This window comes from Clupea harengus, chromosome 20 (genome assembly GCF_900700415.2).
Source record: "Clupea harengus chromosome 20, Ch_v2.0.2, whole genome shotgun sequence".
Lineage (NCBI taxonomy): Eukaryota > Metazoa > Chordata > Actinopteri > Clupeiformes > Clupeidae > Clupea > Clupea harengus.
In genome coordinates this window covers 26,563,998-26,579,219 of record NC_045171.1, presented here as the reverse complement: position 1 = coordinate 26,579,219, position 15,222 = coordinate 26,563,998, and the positions used below count along the sequence as shown (strand labels likewise).

The following is a 15,222-nucleotide window of genomic DNA, read 5'->3' as shown; positions in this document are numbered from 1 at the left end:
CAGTGGGGTGAGTCTATATTTGAGGTCTGACCAAGGTTTCAACCAGAACTTGAGTCTATAACTGGGGGGGCTGTAACCTGACACCACCCTTATCTTCCGTGCCACACACACACACACACACACACACACAGACAGACACACACACACACACACACTCACACACACACACACACACACACACACACACACACACACACACACACACACACACAGACACACACTCACACACACACACACACACACACACACACACAGACACACACTCACACACACACACACACACACACACACACACACACACTCACACACACACACACACACACACACACACACACACACACACTCACACACCCCCATCCCCCCCATCCCCACTCCCTCCATCTTGTTCTATATTAATAGCTCCGACGTTTTGAACTAAGCTCCACCCCCACTTCTGTTGCACTGCATATGTCAAGCCCTGAATGACTGAAGTCATGAGAGAGACCTGTGGATGTTTGAGCAGTGAGGGGCGTCAGACGAGGAGACCAAGGGTAGAGCCCCTGCTGCTATCGTTTCTCACTCTGTCAGTCCGTCTCCTCTGGGATTAGTATCATCGCTGGTGCTGGCAAGTTGTGGGTAAGGGGTCTCAGGGTTATTACAGCATACTTTTACATTTCGTACAGTTGTAATTGTCTGACTTTAGTGCACAGGATGAACCTGAATGAGGGAATATGACATGATTCAAACACCTTCATTAGAAATAGAAATTTAGAAGAAGACATCCATGTTGTTATCATGTATTTTTGATTTAGATTGTATTTATTTTTTGGTGTCCTGGTCTTTCAACTGTTTAATCAAATATCTTGATATCCATAGTTGCTTGCTAATTAATTGACCATAGTGATAGTGCCCATCAACTTTGAGAGGCTGTAGGAGACTAGCTATTGACTCTAGGAATGGTTGACCTGTGCGATCACAAAGGCTGTGTGCAGGCTTAAAAGGCTGTGATCTTGTGACATGATTTGTGCATACTACATTTTGTGAAGGACCTGGAAAACTGTTGGCTTACTAAAGTTTATTTGAGATGCATTCAGTTCGATTCTGACTTTTCAAATCATGATGACTTTAATGGTTAGTCTGTGTAGGTTTATAGAATAGTAGTTGCCAGTTACTAAAAGGTCAAATAAATCCATGGCGATAGCACGGAGGACTTGAGCTATACTTACTGTACTACTAGAAAAACCTCATGCTTCATGCAAGTCTATTTGAACACATTTGAATGAACTCATACTGTAGTGACAAGGTTGTTAACTATCAACAACTATATGGTTGTTGAATGAGTTCAATCACATTTGATAGAGCAGCATAAGATTGAGCACAGAAAAGGCTAAAATGCTGTGATCTTATCACTGTTCCACTGTGGTGGTGTAATGCTAATTATTTATGAAATGGTATGATCTGCAAAATCATTCAAATATTCTCCAAGCGACATACAAAGGGAAAGGATTGGCCTAACTGTGTCTCAATTGGTGTAATGTGCCACAGGCCTAGGGTTAGGGTTAGGGTTAGGCTTGACAAACTGACAGGACAGTGTTGGTTCTGCTGTAACGTTGTTGTTGGCCACCCTGCTATATTTAGTTTGAACAGCACTGGTATACCGAGTTATTTGTAAATACTAACTTGCTTAAATTTGTATTGTTGTTCATGGTTAGTTCTGAGGATTCTCGTGATTCCTTGTAAAACTACATCTAGCAGGAAGTGTTAGGAAGATTTATCTCACCCCGAGTGCTTCTAAATTCAACACACCAATAGCAAAACAAAATTAGACCAGCATTTGTCTCAAATTTCCCCTGCCCCCATTCGCTGCCTCACCCACTGGATATAAGCGGCCTCGTCCTCTGTCGAAAGAAAGACATTGGATCCTCCCAGTCAGCCTTAGAAATGCTCAATGATTGAATCACAAAATGGCTTAGGAAATATCACATTTTCACAAATATATTATCTAGAGAAAGAGAGTGAAACAAAAAACTGGGGGACTTTTTTTTAAGGAAAAGGTAGTCTACAAATGCCTGAATTCCCCCCAGTAACAGTGGGGTACATGGTGTTAAACCATTTTCCTACCTTTCATATAGTGTTCAAATGTTGTGCTGTTGTGCTGATCCAGGCGTAGGACATAAAAGGCACAATATGCAATTCTGGTGAAAGGTTGTTGTTGCTGTTGTTGCTGTTGTTGTTGTTGTTGTTGTTGCTCAACAGCCAAGTAAACTATACCCCTCCTTCCTGTGCTCCTGAATGGAATACTGGAACAGTGTAAGGCTTGGTCCGAACCTCTTTGTTTGTTTCCTATTTACAGAGCCAGGACTGTGTACAAACACCAGAGTCTCTTTTTGAGCACACACACACACACACACACACACACACACACACACACACACACACACACACAGACACACACACACACACACACACTCACACACACAGAAGGGACAGCAAGAGGACCAGAAGGAGAAATGTGCTGAATTTGACAAAAGTGTATTGGATTACAATCACACACAGTGCCTTTAACTCATATATAAGACAACATATATATATATATACATTCTGGTGTTGATTAAACCGTTTTTGGAAGTGAAAAAGACATACATTTCTTATGGTTATGGTTAAGGTATTTAGCAGACACTTTTGTCCACAGCGACTTACAAAGACATTACACACAACGAAAGGTAAAACAATCAATTAATATTAACAACAACAACAGCAACAACAATAATAAGTATTCCTCAAACTAAATATGGTAATTAAACAGATGATGTTTAAAAAGGTGAGTTTTTAAATTATTTTGAAATGTACCAAGGCTGTCACTGGAACAGATTGCACTATTCTTGCTTGTCTCAGGGCCAACATGCTTTCATAACTCATATAGTTATTTCCACTGACAACAATGTCTCTCATTTTAAGACCTGGGACACTTTTTGTCCAAAATTACTTACAAAGCATAACATTGCATAACACTGTAAACAATACATTTCTAATTGTAGTATTTGGGTGAGGCTCCAATCTTCCGAATATAGGGAGTTAAGTGACAACACCTTAAGTCAAAAGCCAAATGCTCAGTGGAACCAAATTGGTCAGCAATCATGATGTCCACGTTTCTTGTCTAGTTGGGGTCAGCGGTGATGAGCCAAGTTCATTATTAATATTCATGTGGGATCGCCAGATTGGCTGGGAGTCCCAGGAGCTCAGTCTTTGAAAAATGAGCTGAAGTTAGCAGTCCTTCATCCAAATATGATGAGATATCACTGAGGAAAGAGGAGATTTGAGCCGTTGGTGTGAAGTAATGGGGGGGTCACTGTTCCAACACTGAGTATGAACACCTGTGTGCCTGTTGCTCAACTGATAAAGCAACTAGTAGAGCAAGATGCTAACAACACCAGGATCATGGGTTGGAAATGATAAAAATCTGTACTGTAAATTGCTTGGCAAAAGGTGTCTACTAAATGAACGAACAAGTAAATAATGAATGTTTCTTAAACCCTTTTCTCTGCACAGAGTTACACTTCTGGGGTATTTGCAATAAGAAGTTGGGGTGCAAAACTCCATTCCGTTTCCATTATGATAGCCTTCATCCCAGTACTGACACAAATGTTGAGGGAAATGGAGATTGAATGTGACTTTATATTGTCTTCTTGTTGTGAGGGACCAAGGCGGCCGCCCCACGTGTTGGGATGTGGGCTGATTGGAGTAGGTGGTGACGTCGGGGAAAAAGGTGCAGGTGATGGTGCAGTTGTTTTGTTCGAAAAATACATAATTATTTATTTTACTGGCGGAATCTGCCACAGTTGGATGATTCTCTGCTTGCCAGCCTTATGACACCAGGCCTTCTGGTGGGTTTGGGCTTGCTCTATGTTGGCCCGCACCCAGTCGGTCATGTTCTCCATTTTCTCCATGAGCCAGGACGCTATTGGCCCCCTGTGTTTCAGGCCCCTCTCCGGCCTCTCTGAGCACATCCAGCGGCCCTCCGCTGTCTTCTGAATAGTAGTTCAAAGGGCCAGAAGCCTGTGGAGGCTTGAGGTAAGCAAAGAGCAAGTAGGGAAGCCAGTGGTTCCAGTCCTTCCCATTGGCTGCCCCAAACCTTCTCAGCATACCCTTTACCGTCTGTCTGAGGGTGGTACAGAGTGGTCCAAATGCCCTTGATACCAAGCAAGCTATACTCTTGCCTGAGCATTTTTGATAAAATGGCGGTGCCCTGATCTGTAATAATGTCCTTGGGTGATGCCTACCCTAGCAATGAGCTAGAACAGGGCCTGTGATAAGGGGACGGCAGCCACCTTACGCAAGGGGAAAGCCTCAGGGTAGCCGGTGGAATAGTCACAGATGACTCAAATGTATTTGTACCCTGCTTAGGTTCTTTCCAGGGGTGAAGAAACCACTTCTGTCCATCACTATGCGGGTGAATGGGACCTCTATGACCTATGACTGCTAGAGGCTAAAGGGGATAACTGTTAGGTTTCCTGCTACTGGTGATTTGACAATCTGCACAAGTTTGACAGTATTCCTGTACGTCACTATATAGTCACACAAAGTCATTCCTCTGTCACTTCAAACTGGTTGTTAACACTACGGGAAAAAAATTGCGAGCTGAGGATTATCATTTTTGTCAGTACTCTCGTCCAGAGCCACAGAATACGCACTGAAACTTTTGCCTTTGACACACAGCTTGATTTATTTTCCGATAATGACCGCCAAACTATACATTATCCCGCTTATTATTCGGTTTTCTTGTCAAAACGATAGAACACATTCCTCCAAAATACCTATTTTTAATGATTTTGTTGCCATTTCGTGACTTCCGCCAAGAAAAAATAGTTTTTCATGCAAAAGAAAACTTTAAAGTTTCAGGTGTTGCGTAACAACCCATTACTTGCTGACTTCAATTAAGTTTCCATTACTTAAATGACTGGACTACTTGCGGAATGATATGAAAGATGTGAATTAGAAGCACAAAACTCGTGCAAACAATGGCAGCGGTAAACGTTGGGGTGGCCCATTCAAAGCAATGGAACTTTTTGCAACATTCTGAGGAGCTGTCGGACCGGATGAAATCGATCGGCGGGCCGAATATGGCCCGCGGGCCGGGAGTTTGAGACCCTTGATGTACACAAAACAAAAAAATAAATCAAAAGTCAAAAAGTACTCAACGTACTCAAAACTAGTCACACAGTTACGCAGTTACGCAGTTATGAAGTATTGACTTAACCTCACAGCAGGCAAGTACTCCTTCTCTGATGCCCCCCCTCTGAAGGAATGAGGCACCCTTTAAATAATCCTGCCCTTCGAGCCAAATTGGTCCAATCAGCCCTCTCTACATTAGACCTATAGACAACATAATATGTGGCATTAACAAGTTAACCAATGCACCAAAAACCATATATTACAATATTTACACACCTTACAACACATATTATTAACATGGCCATGGATGGTGATCATAAAAAAACGGGGTGAACAGTGACAATTGTGTTCTGTATACCACAGGAAAACCGCGTTGCAACCATGTACTGTAATGGAGTCAGCACATGAACTTGCTTAACCAAGACTTGGTTAACAATGTACACAGCAGTATGGAAAAGGTGGCTAATGAAATATGTCGATATGAAATATGAACGTGTTTGTGTGTGTCTGTGTGTCTGTGTGTGTGTGTGTGTGTGTGTGTGTGTGTGTGTGTGTGTGTGTGTGTGTGTGTGTGTGTGTGTGTGTGTGTGTGTGTGCGTGAGTGTGTGTGTGTGTGCGTGAGTGTGTGTGTGGTGTGTGTGTGTGTGTGTGTGTGTGTGTGTGTGTGTGTGTGTGTGTGTGTGTGTGTGTGTGTGTGTGTGTGCGTGAGTCAAAGTCTGCCTCCCACTCTCGGGGGGCATCGCAAGTCAGACTCCATTTTGGTGGGAGTGCGAATCGGTGAGGAGGGGTGATTTCACCTTCTCACACGTGTGCTGCACAGAATTGTTCATAGTGTTTTGCAAAAAGTGGTATAGAGACAAGGTTTTGCTTATTGAGTTTAATGAATTTTGTGTGTAATAGATAAAAAAAGGTGGATCTAATGTCCTACGCCCTGAGATGGCTGCATTGTGAGATGTTGGTTACAGGCGTCGCATTTTGTGCCTCAACTGTTGACTGCTGACATCTCAGAGTAGCCTGGACACAACAGAGAACCAGGGAATCTATAATCATTGAGGACATTATGTATTATCAATGGATCTATAATCATTGAGGAGGACATTATGTATTATCAATTGATCTATAATCATTGAGGAGGTCATTGTGTATTATCAATGGATCTTTAACCATTGAGGATCAATTATGTATTATCAATGGTGATGGCTGTCATGAGGGTCCCCACACACGTACTATCACATGGTCAGAGGCTGACAAGCTTTGTTGAACAAATGAATTTCATATAATCCTTTTAGCAGTTTTTAAAAACTGTACAAGCATAAGAAAGTCTCCCTTTGCTTTATACACCAACAGCTGCTGAATTATCATAAACTGTACAAGCATAAGAAAGTCTCTCTTTGCTATATACACCAACAGCCGCTGTATTATCATAAACTGACCAATTCCATTCAATTTCAAAACCTTATTTGAAAAGCTAATTTTTGTGGTTACCAAGCTAAACATCTTAACTTAAATCTCTCCTTGTGTAGGAATAACCAGGAGCTCGTCCCCTTAAATATGGCACAGTAAGTATTACTCTACTGTCAGTGGATCTAACCCTTAAATATGGCACAGTAAGTATTGCTCTACTGTCAGTGAATCTAACCCTTAAATATGGCACAGTAAGTATTGCTCTACAGTCAGTGAATCTAACCCTAACCCTTAAATATGGCACAGTAAGTATTACTGTGAAGTATTACAGTGTTTCTAACATCAATTCTTTACTTTGCTATTCTAATCTGTAGTTTAAGTATAATTATTTGGTCAGTACTATTAAACAAATGGTCCAAATATGTCCTCAGATGAGATAAAGTAGTATGTAAAGTAGTATGAGGGCTGTGAAGGTCAATGAAATGTAAATCTAAGACATGAATATCGGCATCAAAGGAGACTCTCCTTATTCCAGGGTTCAGAAGAAAACCAGTACGGTGTCCTTGACCATCTCTTCGTGCACCAGAGAGGCCACCTCTTCATCCACAGTCACCCAGCAGAACCCAAGCCTGGCCCAGCCCCTGTGTACCAAGCCTGAGAGGGTGTGCACACACACACACACACAACACATACACAAGCTTATACATTCACAGGCATCGAAATTGAATGTCTCGGATTTTTAAGAATTATATGAGATTTCATGTGTCTGAATCTGAATGCACTGACAGAAAAAAAGACTTTTTATATTATAGGACATAGTTTTTCTATAGGATTGATTTTTTCCTTGGGGTTCTCCGTCCTTCTCTATTAATTCTCTGTGTGGCAGAAGGGGAAGGGAAACAACAAGTGGTAGATGTACACAGCATGAATTTGGTAGATGTACATAATATATATACAAACATCGTATGATATATACATGATACATACAAAAACAGCTTAGTGGGTATAAAGTGTGCTCATAGGGTTACTGTTACAGGGGTAAGGAGAGTAGGAACAGAAAAACATGTCAATGGTGGCAATAATATATATTGTATAAAAATGCTAGCATAGGGTATGAGGTAGAGTAAGTGTACGGCAGTGCGGTGGCGGTGGGTGCATGTGGGCCGAGGGTTTCTACAGGTAGATCGGGTGGAGAGACTACAGCAGTCTAGATAGACAGATAGTCTAGACTAGGAGAGGAAGGAAGACAGAGTGAGTGGGTAGAGTTTGGCTGTCCATATGCGTAGATGAGGAGTAGTGGGGGTGAGGAGCAATGTTTCCACATCCATCAACATTTGGATCATGCTGTAAGGGAGAGAAAAATGTTTTGTTAGTAGACATCAATTTCATAAACAGATAAGGAGATACTTTTATGTAGTCCATCAACAGTAGGTAATATGGCCATTTTATCAGTATTAATATAGGCATTAGCAATGTGATATAAAAGGAGAGGGCGAGAGAGAGAGAGAGGGAGAGAGAGAGAGAGAGTATGGGATATATTTGTATATTTCTTCCTGATTAACGAAGAAGGTGAACCCCTGATGTAGACCCCATGTAGTCCAAACCATGTATTTATAGCACTGTGAGAAGCCATTCTGCCAAGGCTGTGTACCACTCAGAGCGAGAGGGAGGGTCTATCTGCTGCCGGAGTCTAAGAATAATATCCCAGTCAGTGGTTGAGATCACGTGAACCACTACCGTCTCCCTCGGTATTTGCAGAATCTACAGAATAAGTTTGGAACTGACGTCTTTCAAAGAGCATAGTATAATTGTACCATTCTATTCCTCGTCTTGAAAGATGACTTCAAAGTCTTCCTTTTAGACAGCTTTGGGGCATAAGCATTAGCATTAGCAGGCCTGCATGAAAGAGGTGGCTATTTATAGCTCCAACCAGTGGTGGTTTGCCGCACAGATGACTTGTGAAATGGCCTAGGGCTCCAATGCACGGAGAACAAGAAAATAAGCCAATTGGTGCATCGAATATTTTGCATTGATAGAAACACACTTGCCAACACCTGCAGGTCACAGTCACACCAACACAGATATAATTAGTATATTTATCAATTTGTTTTTCTTGGACCAGTCTGAACTACCAACACTCTCCCTGCTGCTTGTGTGCTCACCCTGGGAGAAGGGGGGTATTTTTTTGCTATAGCATGCCAAAAATTGCACAAAATGTGTTTTCATCCATTTTCAAGCTTTAATATCTTCCAGACCATCCATCACATATAATATCAAGTATCTAGCTTTAACATTGAGCTTTCCACAGGCTTTCAAAGATGCTACAACAGAGCTTAGTGTAAAATTTTCGAGCAAATTCAAGCACCCCGAATACTATGATATACCCAAGCCACACCATTGGAATCAGATTTTAAGCCTAGAAAGTTTGAAGGAGCTAGGTTAAATACTTTTCTAGTAATAGCAATTTGAAAATGGCTCTTCAGAAAACGCTGCTAAAAAGTACAGGCCTAAGTACAGGCACCCCCTCCCCCCTAAAACATATTTTTGTGACAAAACTATTGGGAGTAGAGAGCTAATATTTGGGGCTATACCTATTAAGAGGTGTATGAACAACCTGGAATATTTTTAGCCAAATCTGAGATGGTCGAGTGGGGAATTTTCCTTAAATTGGTCCGTTTGGCGTGGAATGACTCTATGGTCATGTGAAGAACAGATAAACACACCACTCCAACTTGCCGCCTAGATGTGCACCATGGTTGCCATGCAGTTTAGTTCAGTTCAGTGCTGTGCTGCAGGTGGACTGGACAAATGGGTCACAAAATCAAAAATCCATGTGAAGGTTTGTTTTCAACTATAGCAAATTTGTTGAAAATTGGACAGAACTTGTGTCCTTTGAACATTTCTTCAAACGTTTTAATAAAATACAATATGGCAGAAAGTCCAGTATGACGGAAATGAATGTCACGGGTTGTATTGATCTCAGCTTGATCCAAGGAATCCAATGGATCCTTATTTCTGAAAATCGGGCATCGGATAAACAAGACGGAGACATGGAACTTGTTAAAAGGAATCAAGGGACTGTTGCCAATAAGTTGCCGAATTTCAAAACTTTTCAAAAGAAAAAGATGCTGCTTGGAGGGGCAATTACCCAACAGCCTGAACACAGTGTTTGGGTTGAGCACAGTGTTTGGGTTGAACACAGTGTTTGGGTTGAGCACAGTGTTTGGGTTGAACACAGTGTTTGGGTTGAGCACAGTGTTTGGGTTGAACACAGTGTTTGGGTTGAGCACAGTGTTTGGGTTGAACACAGTGTTTGGGTTGAGCACAGTGTTTGGGTTGAGCACAGTGTTTGGGTTGAGCACAGTGTTTGGGTTGAAAAAGTAATCCAGTATTTTTAGTGTATAGCTTGGTAAAAACCTAAGAGTGACTGTCGACCTACAGCCAAGGGAATATGAGACAGATATAAACTAATGCATACAACACAAGTTCAGGATGTGTGCCATCAGTTGAAACTAAATATGGGGTCCCCAAAATATGTGGTCTTGTGGCTCAACTTCCCTCATGTTAGGGCTCAGTTCATCCAGCTGACAGGGGGAGTTGAGCCATCTGAGGAACACTATTGTATGAACTCAATTCTAAATAGAATCATCAAGAACTATATCCCCCCCTTCTGCTGATGTTATTGGTGCTCATGAAATATATATTACAACTAATTTGTCAACAGTTTGTCGACTGAAACCTGAAGTCTCTAGAATTTAGAAATGGACATATATGTCTTAAATTTAATGAAAAATGTATTCTTTTGCAGAAGATTCACAGATTATTTGATTTTCTCCTGCAGCATAGACTCTCAACTGTAAAACTCTTTAGGCTAGAAACATAATCCGCACCCCAACATGTCACATAATGTTCTGAATATCTATACAATCGCAAACGTTGTGGCCAATGACATGAACACTAACATGTCACATATGTACAGAAAAGAAGACTCAAAATGGCAAAGACTGATGCTTCTACGTCATCCACAAGGAGGTTAACAAACACAGAGCTCCAAGCACATGACTATGGAGCACATACCTAGAGTTTTTCTCTGTCATTACATGGCCTGAGCGCTGGATGAAAGTATGATATGTAATGTCAGTTATTCATTGTTTGGATGCAACACTAAACATTTGACTTAACCTCATGTAAACCAGTCGTTCATCTTACCCCCAAGGCTCTGGCCTATTATAGAATGTGGGCTATTTCCTTCACAGTTCAAGGATGACAGAGATGTGAAGAACATGCATTGAGATCAGTTTGGGGTTTTAAATCAAGGGTTACTTGGGTAGCACTTTACTTTACAGTGGGTAGTAGCATAGCAACAACTCACAACACTTTACTTTACAGTGGGTAGTATCATAGCAACAACTCATAACACTTTACTTTACAGTGGGTAGTAGCATAGCAACAACTTATGTGTGGTTGGACCTCTGTGTGTGCAAGGTCAAAAAGAAGAACTTGCCAAAAGTAATGCTCTCATTGTTCACACTTAAATTTAAGAGAAATAGAAACAGGCAATTCAACATTTTACAGCCCTGATACCATGTAACCCATCAAATTAATTCATTTGTTTCTGGGTAATTACTGGGTAATACTGTGTCTTATCATTTCATTAACTACATTTCAAATCTCAAACAACTTGGAAACTATTCCATAATTTCTGGGTTGTTATGAGTTGTTACTTCTACATGCGTACTACTATGGAGCCATCGACACATTACCGACCTGTAAAATACCGCTGTTCCTTGTTTTGTAACTTTTCTTCTGTTCTGTTTGGAATGAATTTGGTACTATTTATTTAGTCATATAGTCCCTGCCACTAATAGGCTAATTATGCCTCTGAAAACAATGTATTCCATATGCTAAGGTGAAGGCAAAGAGCCCAAAAAAGGAATGAAATAACACTGCTAACTTTGCTGTGAGTCTATTACTGGTGGCTTGTGTGAAACCTTGTTGCAGTTTAGCAAGTTTAGCAAGTTTAGGTTGTACATCATAATACTATTTTTTTTAAGTTTTAATCAGATGCATTACATGTAGAAAGGATTAAAAGTGGTGTATTGTTTATTAATTGATCATTGTTGTGCTATTCTCTTTAGCCTTTGTTTAGGGTTGGGTGGGTGCAGGTATTAAAAAAAAGTTATTTTTTTTTATAATTATTTTTATTTGGTATGAAGGTAACAGAAAATTTGATAGGGTACCAAAATGTACAATAGTCCCAAATCATTTAGGGAAGCATGCAGTTTTACTTGCTCTTGCACTTGACTAAACTGTCCAAATCCCCGTTCCATAATAAGGAATGAATGAAGCATGCATCGACCCCACATCTACACCAGCTTGACCCAGTTTAAGGTAGAAATAGTGCAGCCTACTTCATGCCTCCTTCACACCACACCTCACCTCATCATCTCTGGAGGTCTGCAGGTTACAAATGATTGCAAATAATCTAGTGCCCAAGGTCATATTGACCATACATCATAATGTGTGCATTGGAGTGTTCTTTATGGTAGGTTAAGAAGCCTTAAATACGAGGCTCCATGTTATCTAATTATAAGGAATTGGTGATTTTTAAAATGGTATGACTGTCTTATTTATTTTCTTCTATTAAGTGCAATTCATATATTCCTCAGACCTTGAGCCCATCATGCAGTCCCCAGACTGGAGTGGCCCCCACATTTGTAAAGGTAATGAACAATGATGACTGCTGTTGGAATCATGCCCTTTGAAAAATACATGGTGGCAAAAGGTGTCTTTCATAAATGGCTCCTTCTTAATAGCTTGAATGAATCTTCTGTTAGGGTCTTCATGATATGAGTACATTGAAGGGCCATCTGGCGGTTCTGGAATGTCGTCTTCGTGGAACACCCCCACTACAAGTCCTTTGGTACAGAGAGGATGAGCAGATCGTGGACTCTGCTGACTTCCGCGTCCTAAGGAAGAGTAGGTGACAGAAAATGACTATCATTTGTGTAATATATAATTTTATATATAATATATAGTTTTTTCTTTACTTTGACATATACAAATTAAGGTCCTCAGAGGTACATTCAACCTCTTCTTATTAGTTAATAATTAGATTTTTTTCTGATTTTTTCTGATTTGATGTTTTATTTCTCTTTTTCATCTCTGTTAGAAGCGAGTTCAACTTCTGTACCAGGTAAGTGACCAAATGAAAACACTGATAACTGATAAAACTATGTTGGGGTACAATACACGGAGGGTTCTTCAGATGTTCCAGCTATTCAGCTGTTCACCAATACAGAGCTTTATCTTTGCTGGAGAAACAGTAAATAACAGTAAACAACCCTAGTAAATAACAGTAAATAACCCTAGTAAATAACAGTAAACAACCCTACTGACTGACCACTAACATTGTCTCAAGGCCTGAACCCCTTAAGCAAGCACATAGACGATGGTGACACGGAATAACTCCTTGAGCAGAACCCAGAACCCTTGAGCAGAACCCTTGAGCAGAAACAGAACCCTTGAGCAGAAACAGAACCCTTGAGCAGAACCCTTGAGCAGAAACAGAACCCTTGAGCAGAACCCAGCTTAGAAAGGTGGGACCCCTTCTGCCTGAGGCCTGCCCGCTTGAGTGACAGAAGGGCAGGCAATGGAGGCGGAACAGAGAGAGCCAGAAGAATACAAATAAAAATGGAGGAAGATTGAGCGGTTTAAGGATTAAGTGGCAGCATTAACTAAGGGATGGCACCCCAGCTGAGACAGCTCATTCAGTCGAAGGCTCTACAATGGCTTCCAGGGCCCCTAGATTCACAAAGCATTTGATTTGACCTGTACCTTACAGTCTGTGGCAGTGTGTAGGCACACGCTACATCATCTACCACAACAAACCATAAATAAATAAATATGACAAGCTACAAATGAAATAATAATGGAATATGCTACCCGCAGACCAAGTATTTTCACACAATTTCCAAAATGCATCTGAAAGATGACACGTTTGTGTAGACAGGAGGTAGTTTCATTTTACAAAATGACATTGAATTAAATGTGATAGTTATAACTGTTGGTTGGTGGTGTGATTGCATCCTTCACAAGCGCCACAATAATTCTCAAGGACTGAGCTGCTATCTTTTAAGTGATTCTGCATCTGCATTAGAAAAAATATTGTTGAAACCACCATTTCTTGTTTGTTTGGGAGTTGGAGTTGGGAGGAGTCATCTCCACTACTTCTTAGTTCTCCTAAACTGCTAGCACTAAGGGGCTTTGTGAATGACTCTAGGCCCAAAGTTAACACTGACAGGCCCATTATTCTTCGGAGCTACTGTTAGCCTTAAAATACTTTGTGTATATGGGCCCAGGTCTTGTAACTGTAGGATGTATGTAAGACCTGCAGTCTGGAATTGAATTCAGTTGTATGCATTTATATAGAACCAATAACAATAGAAGACGAGACAGAGCCCATAGCTTTAATCCCTGAGAGCAAGCACATACGTGAAGTAACTCCTTTAATCCCTGAGAGCAAGCACATACATGAAGTAACTCCTTTAATCCCTGAGAGCAAGCACATACGTGAAGTAACTCCTTTAATCCCTGAGAGCAAGCACATACGTGAAGTACTCCTTTAATCCCTGAGAGCAAGCACATAAGTGAAGTTACTCCTTTAATCCCTGAGAGCAAGCACATAAATGAAGTAATTTATTTAATCCCTGAGAGCAAGCACATAAGTGAAGTTACTCCTTTTAACAGGACAGATCCTGGGGGGCCCATCTGCCTGGACCCGGCGGATGGAGGTATAGAAAAAGGGGGGGCAGGAGGGAAGGAAGGAGGAGAAGAGAGAGTCAGAAGCAAGCAGATGAATTCATACATACAGCAGTCAGGATAGAACATATTAGTGTACATGTGGCATACATTCACTCAAGCATACATACAAAACTGATACTGGATACAAATTGAGAGAGTAGCCGGCATTCAAAGTACTGTTTGGAGAACAGTTTAGTGGGTTTGATGTCACTATTATAAGGATAAGCAGAGATAAGAACCAGAAAACTATGTCAATGGAGGCATGCGTTTGGGTTATGGGCGAATAGACTGGTACACAGTACATATAAGATGTATATAAGCAGTTGTGCATAACAGTTTGGTGGGAATGGGCAGCTGTGAGCACTGGGTTTCTGCAGGTAGATCAGGTGGGAATGGACAGAAGGGTTCTGCAGGTAGATCAGGTGGGAATGGGCAGCTGTGAGCAGATAGGTTCTGCAGGTAGATCAGGTGGGAATGGGCAGAGGGGTTCTGCAGGTAGATCAGGTGGGAATGGGCAGAGGGTTTCTGCAGGTGGATCAGGTGGGGAAAAGGCAGCAGGTCATTTGGAACTAGACCATTGAGAGCTTTGTATGCTAGAGGGCATTCTTTGAAATCAATCCTTCATTTGACAGGGAGTGTAGAGAGGCAAGTCAAAGTGAGACATTTTCATATTAGGGCCTAAAATCATAACCCTAGTTTTATCTGCATCCAGGACAAGACATTGTCAGTAATCCAAACTGGGACATGGATTTCCATGAATCATGACTGCATCTGTTGCAAAAAAAGTCCATTTAGCTTCGGTTGAATCATATGCCTTTGATACACCACACATTACATCTTATAATAACTAGAGATACATTTGTT

The 15,222-nt window shown here is 41.1% G+C and overlaps 1 protein-coding gene across 1 annotated transcript in view; it reads left to right on the top strand.

Moving 5' to 3' along the window:
* Nucleotides 1-467: 467 nt before the first annotated feature.
* Nucleotides 468-15,222, top strand: part of myot (myotilin) — a 43,460-nt gene continuing 28,705 nt past the window's right edge. Inside the window, exons 1-6 of the mRNA XM_031587516.2 lie at nt 468-615; nt 6,675-6,710; nt 7,091-7,217; nt 12,225-12,278; nt 12,393-12,534; nt 12,728-12,751. Of these exons, the coding sequence (XP_031443376.1) occupies nt 6,703-6,710; nt 7,091-7,217; nt 12,225-12,278; nt 12,393-12,534; nt 12,728-12,751 (355 nt within the window). The 5' untranslated portion in view covers nt 468-615; nt 6,675-6,702. The remainder of the gene's footprint in view (nt 616-6,674; nt 6,711-7,090; nt 7,218-12,224; nt 12,279-12,392; nt 12,535-12,727; nt 12,752-15,222) is intronic.